Source organism: Carassius auratus, chromosome 31 (assembly GCF_003368295.1).
Source record: "Carassius auratus strain Wakin chromosome 31, ASM336829v1, whole genome shotgun sequence".
Lineage (NCBI taxonomy): Eukaryota > Metazoa > Chordata > Actinopteri > Cypriniformes > Cyprinidae > Carassius > Carassius auratus.
In genome coordinates this window covers 25,555,615-25,562,594 of record NC_039273.1, presented here as the reverse complement: position 1 = coordinate 25,562,594, position 6,980 = coordinate 25,555,615, and the positions used below count along the sequence as shown (strand labels likewise).

The following is a 6,980-nucleotide window of genomic DNA, read 5'->3' as shown; positions in this document are numbered from 1 at the left end:
TGCCGGTGAGCCCGGGTGCGAGGGCCCGTTCATCGCTGCTTGCAGCTTTAATTTTTATTTGTATTCATTATTTTTTTTAAATTGACCTCTAACACTAGCATTTTCTATTCTGACTCCTTTTATTTTATTTTTATAAATACCTTGTAACACGAGAGTTCCCTGTGCTTTTTTATTTATTTATTATAAAACTTGCTACATGTACTGCCTAACCGAGACTTGTCACACTAACATATTGTTCCCCTTCTGATTGCTTCTATTTTCCTCATTTGTAAGTGGCTTTGTATAAAAGCGTCTGCTAAATGTAAATGTAGTGAAGAAGCATGTGTTTTGGAGCGGTGTGTTGGTGTGTTCTAATCAATATCTGTTTAGGCCCCACAGAAAGGTTCCTCCTCCACCTCCTTCCCCTCCTTCGACCTTTAAGTCATGAACTCTGTTTTCTCTGTCTTCACTTCGCATTGCCGGGGAACCGAGCTGAAAGGCGGAGACGACAGATCAGAGAAATGTTTTTCCCGTTCCTCCAGATGAGCCGTGACGACCGACGCGTGAGAAAGCTGTATGTTTAAGGACATGTTTTCATTACCTTTCGGTTTCTGTGAGGTAGGACAATTATTAGCCTGTTCCGACACACGCTGTTTTGTGTCATTTTGTGGCCGTACCATATTCTTAAACGTGTGTGGTCGTGTAATTCACGTAACTGTTATTCCATGCGAGTTTGTGGGCTGAGATGAATTTGTGTTCGGAGGTTTTGATATTTAGCTAAAGCGCTAACCGGATGCTAGCGACCGTTATTTAGGATAACGTTAATGTACACACAAGCCACTGATAGCCGAGCCATTTGCGGTTTCCATTAGATACGAGGATCGATCGGGTGCTTGAACTGATAACAACGTTTACTAGTAGTTATATATATATATATATATATATATATATATATATATATATATATATATATATATATATATATATATATTTACCCTTTAGATGTAAACACAGATTCACTGATAGTAGCCTAGGTATGTTTAAGATCCAGAATGGTAATGCATAATTAATATGTGCTTTATAAGCAGTGTTTGAGAGTAACTAACGTTAGTTAAATGTAACGGAATTATGTAAATTAATTAAAGAATAAATGTAAATGTAATCAGTTACAGTTACTGAGAAAAACGTCTGTAATTAAAATACAGTTGGTTAAAAATGTTAACGACTAAAAAGGGGGTTACATTAGATTTTTTATTTTTCACACTCAAACACATACAGATTTAATGAATTTTTTTCATAAATGATTCATAAGATTAACTAATAGTTAGATGCCATTTCCATATATAAGATGAAATATAATAATATAGTATTTTTATAGTACAAGCAATCAAACCAGCAACAGCTCAAAAATGTGATTGCAAAAATTATGTTTTTTTTTTTTTTCCAATTGGGAGCTAGTGTTAAAGAGACCCTGTTGTTATTTTAACATTATATTAATAATATATTTTGTGTGTTTATATTGTATTATTATTATTATTTTTATTTATTTTTTGTAATTTATCAAACGCTTTTATCCAAAGCGGCTTATAAATGAGGAAACATAAGCAATCAATTGTAGTATTAAAATAACTAAAAACAGATCCAAAACTAAAAGCTAAAACTTTATAAATACTACCTATTCACATTTTAAAAATAAAGGAATTAGATAGAAATGACAAATGCATACAACAAAATGTAAAAATGTAACATTTAAATGAAAAACAAATACATAAGAAAAAAATGTATATATATATATATATATATATTTTTTTTTTTTTTTTTTTTATTTTTTTTTTATGAAAATGCTTAAATGTTCATGCTTACAAAAATTTACCAAGATACCTGGGTTCATACCAAAATGTCATAGTTGGTTAATAAAAATAATGCAGAGGCTTGTTTCAGTGGTATAAGTCTTGCCACATGAAGCTTATTTTTTCATTTTCAGATCTGAATTAAATGGTTTAAATGGAAAATCTGAATTAAATGGTTTTGTTTTATTAATATGACAGACCACACGAAACAGAAATAACTCCTTAAAGTAAAAGTTGCATGTTAGCACCTTTAAAGCAGCTTCCAGAATATTCAACAAAATCATTTGAAAGGGTTCAGAGCGATTTGGAACTATAGTAACTAGGTTGCTTTGGTAGAAACAATGGTTACGTGTAAGTGAGCATGCTTCATTTGACCTGCAAGCCTGAACATAATACACATAACCGTCCACATAAGAGTTAAAAACGTCACCCGCCATGTTGAACTCATCGTGCATTTCACCTAACATTTTACTGTTTGCTTTAAGCCATTTACATAGTAGCATAAAGATAATAAGTTATACATTGACTTGTGAAAGCGTGCCGTTATTGATCAGTGTGTTGCATGCTTGTGTTTTCAGGTGACTCAGACCAGATGAAGCCTTGTGTGAGATGATCAGGATGAAGTTCAAACAGAGCTTCATGTTTTTAATTTGTCCCATCATGGTGCTGATATTCTTCTACTATTCGTCCTGCAGACTGCACTTACGGATCACAGTCCAGAAATCTCGTGAGTAACCGTGTCCTCATATGACATATGTTTTTCTCACTTGGAACATGTAAAAAGGAGAACTTGTAATATCGTGCTGGTCGCGGTTTTCCGTTAATTTATTTTTGGTGAGCTATGCTTTTGTTTCTCTCAAGTTCTTTTCATAATGGTAATGTTTAATTTCTCTGAGTGGTGAAATGTCACAGCTCTAGATCTGGTTTTCCCCTGATACATTACGTAATGCCTGAAATTAGTTTCTCATTGTCTGTGATTCTGTCTAGTTTTCCTGTTTGGCATCAGGTCAGTGGGGTAGCCATGTTCTTAAACTAGAAAAAGACCCTGGAAAATAAAGGTTTGGTTTGTGATGATGGCCAGATGAGGGAGCTAAGGGCCCATCGCTGACTAAGACAAAAAAGTAGCCAGCAGGCTTAAAATGGTCAGCTTTAATACACAAACTGATCTTTGCTGTGATGGAAGATTTTAGGGGGTTATTCAGAACGTGTTTGTTTAGCAAAAAGATCTATTTTTGTCCCCTTCACATATCTTGGATTTCTCTGTTGGTTTGTTTCACACTACAGGTCACTGTAGTTTCACATGCATAACACTGCATCACCACAATCATGTCACAAGATAAAATTAGAAGCTGTGGTATCTGATATTATCTCCACCTTAAAACCAATGCGATGATTACACAGCAGAAAGAATCCAGTTTCTACTGACCTAGCAACCAAGGAACTCCTGTCAGAAAGATTTATGTAACGCTTTTGCTCACCAAGACTGCTTTTATTTGCTCAAAAATCAATAATATTGTGATATATTATTGCTATTTAAAATAAGTGTTTTCTATCTGAATATAATCTCTTTTACTAAGACCGATCAGCATCTGTTAGTAATTTTGCTGCAGTTTGCTCATACAACAGACCAAAGCTTTAGGGCCTTTTCTCTTTCACCAGGCTAAAATTGAACCACAAAATGCTAGCATATTGCTTACTGTATAACCAGGGTAATTCATAATCGTGCATGTGCAAGAATGGAAAATTAGCTCTTCAGTGCACACTTTGCTAACGCTGCTGCATTTTGCACATTCCTTAAACAGATATGGTGTGCTTTTCTATGAATGTTCACTTGGCAGAAACACTTGACTGTAAATCAGAGTTGAATTTGGCCCTGCTGTTTTATTATGGATGTTTGGTACAATTGTCAAATGGTTTTATCAGATTAGATGGAGTCCAACAAATAAAACAGATCTTCTAGTGAAATGTCCCTGTTAAATACAATGGAAATGGACAGGTTTAATGAGGTCGCCTCGCACCCCACTGAGTAAAATACATTTGTAACGAACAGGTACATTGAGGCCTTACTCTTTGAGTAAAATACACTAGTTATTGTATTTTTTGTTTTATTATTTTATTTCATTTTTGTATGTATTTTGTTCTTTTCTGTTAATGCACACATGTATTTCTCTTCTGTAAAGCACTTTGTAAACACTGTTTTAAAAGGTGCTATATAATCTTTCTTTTTCTTTTTTTCCCCCAATAGTTCACTCCAAAACAGCACCCTGAACAGTTGCTCATCCTCAGACAATACAAGATGTAGATTGCATCAGTGTCTCAGCAATGGATGCTCTGCAGTGAATGGGTGCCGTCAGAATGAGAGTCCAGTCAGCTGATAAAAACATCACAATAATACACACCTCTCCAGTCCCTCCGTTAACATCTTGTGAATTGAAAAGCTGTATGTTTGGAATAAGCAAATCCATCATTCAGCTTTTCACTTCAACAGACATTAACTGATGGACTGGAGTGCTGTGGATTATTGTGATGTTTTTATCAGCTGTTTGGACTCTCATTCTGACGGTACCCATTCACTGCAGAGCATCCGTTGATGAGGAAGTGATTTCATACGCTTCTCCGAATTGGTTCTGATGAATAAACTAACTCATCTACAACGTATGACTTGAGGGTAAGCAAATGTTCAGCTAATTTTCATTTTTGTGTGAACTGTTCCTTCAAGCACTATTTATGTGTCTAGAAAAAACTATTTTCAAGTATCTAGGCAGATGTTTTTCAAGATCATTTAAGATTCAGTCAAGAGTGTCCAGTCTTCAATCCAGTATTTTAAATCACATTGCAGTAGCTAAACAGGTTTATAGCTGGTTGGTAAATTTGTATGCATTGCAACATTTCTCATAGCTTTTCAGGAACTGCAGACGCAGGACGTGTTGTGTCTTGTGCTTGTTGTATACAGAATGCAATGTTTTGTTATGCACTGTTGTCTGACCTGCTAAGCAGTGTTTCAGATGCTGAGTGAAGTCACGGCCTTGTTTTGCTGGCATCACTGTAGTCCGGGTGCCGCTGTTAAACACTAAAGGCATCTGATCACACTCAAACGGAGGTGATGACATGCCTGCTTTATAATGAACTCACACTCTTGTGTTTCAGAGGCTGATTTGGATAGGTTACCCTCCGCGGGACGGAAAGTAGCTTCAGGTAGAAGTTTACCGTAAACTGTATTCTACAATAATGTTGGGAGATTCATCTATATAATTGCATTATAAGGGAGAACAATGTTGAAAACGGCTGTGCTTCTTCATATTTTTATGGAAACCATGAAACATTTATCTCAGGATTCTTTATTTAATACATTATAAATGTCTATACTGTCGTTCTTGATCAATTTAATGCATCCTTGCTGAATAAAAGTAAACATTCATTTACAAAAACAATCTTGCTCACCTCAAACCTTTTAAAGGTGTATGACTATAGAAAACCATTGATCTAATTATTGTTTTCTCAAGCAGCCTAGTTCAACATTGTTTAAAAGTCATGAAGTTTAAATAAAATATAAAATAATTAAATGACTAAATTGCAAATCTGGTCTCCCAACATTATGAAGCTTCTTGGTTGCGTTTGTAGAACATAAGCAGAATTTTCACCTGCAAACTCAGTACAAAGACATCTGACTGCTTCTGTCCGACATGATCATGAAGTTAATAAGGATTTATATGTTTATGCTTTGCAGATTTCTTTTGCCAAATCAAGCACTGGTGAAACAATCTTCTTACCACTATTAAAAAGTCATAAACCTGGAATGATTTATATGCTGTACTAAACATTCATCTATTAATGAGTATATATCAGTACAGTCCTTCCCATAATAAAACTGACAGTCACGATACTGCTACTACTAATAATGTTGAAATATGGATACTGACTTTTAAATGATTAAATTAGTAACAAATGTATTTTTCCAGCAAGAAGCAACAATGTCTGTGACCTGCAAATACTTTATTGGTGTTTATAAAAAAAGTGTTTTTTTACTGTAATACACAAGTAAACGTTTAAAGCATGCAGCTATTCTGTTGTTTTAAAGGCATTGTCATTAGTGTTGTCAGCGTGTCACAGATGTTGTCAGTAGAGCTTAAGCTGAATTTGACGCAGAATTGTTCTTGAGTGACGCAGTGAAACAGGTGGCAGGTAGCTGACAGAAGCACTGTGATCTTTGTAGAGTCCCTGCGCAGAGATTTCTGCAGCGACTAACACCTGCTACAGCTACTGCCACCATAATGCAGCACTAACACAGCTCTCCTGATAATTTACTCCCCTCTCATCCAAGATGTTCATGTCTGTCTTTCTTCAGTCGCAGAGAAATGAAGGTTTTTGATGAAAGCGTTCCAGGATGTTTCTCCATATAATGGACTTCAATGAAGACTGGGGGTGCTGAAGGTTAAACTGCAGTTATAGTGCAGCTTTAAAGAGCTCTACACGATCCCAGCCGAGGAATAAGGCTCTCATCTAGAGAAACCATCGCTCCTTTTCTGTACCGACCCAGTGTTTACGAAGCAAACGTGCAAAGGAAGTCAAACGCCCTTGTGTTGCCCATGTGTGAATCTGCTGATGTGCATCGCAGAGCTAATGCAAAATGGTTAAAAAAGTATTTAAAAAAAAATGACAAGCATGAAAATGACTGGTAGTTTTGCTAGATAAGAGCCTTATTCCTCGGCCCTTTGAATCTGCACTGAAACTGCAGTTTAACCTTCAGCACCGCTGGTCTTCATTGAAGTCCATTATATGGAGAAACATCCTGGAACGCATGAACATCTTGGATGAGATGGAGGCAAGTAAATTTTCAGGAAATTTGTATTCTGTAAGTGAATTAATTTGTTAATATTTGTTTTCTTACTTTCCTATTTCTTCTTTTTCTGTTTGTGAGTTCTTTAATTCTCTCATTCGTTTGGTTTTTTAGCTCTGTCTTTTGTTTTTTAATTCTTGCTTTGTTTCTTTCGTTCTTTTGTCAATTCTTACATTTTTGTTTTCTAAATTCTTTTTTGATCTCTAAATCTATTTTTAAGGGTTCATTATTTTTATGTTTAACTAACCAAATCTTTCTGTTTTGACCTGTCCACATGATTACTGTTGTATAATAGGTCCTCGTGGGTGAAACTT

General features: G+C 35.3%; 1 protein-coding gene across 6 annotated transcripts in view; it reads left to right on the top strand.

Moving 5' to 3' along the window:
* Positions 1–373: 373 nt before the first annotated feature.
* Positions 374–6,980, top strand: part of LOC113050979 (CMP-N-acetylneuraminate-beta-1,4-galactoside alpha-2,3-sialyltransferase-like) — a 30,523-nt gene continuing 23,916 nt past the window's right edge. The window contains exons 1-3 of one of the 6 annotated variants that reach the window (XM_026214500.1): positions 374–553; positions 2,408–2,556; positions 4,977–5,024. In XM_026214500.1, the coding sequence (XP_026070285.1) occupies positions 2,439–2,556; positions 4,977–5,024 (166 nt within the window). In that variant the 5' untranslated portion in view covers positions 374–553; positions 2,408–2,438. Of the gene's footprint in view, positions 598–2,407; positions 2,557–4,976; positions 5,025–6,980 lie in introns of all 6 variants that reach the window. The other 5 variants (XM_026214499.1, XM_026214496.1, XM_026214495.1 and 2 more) reach the window with 5 other exon arrangements.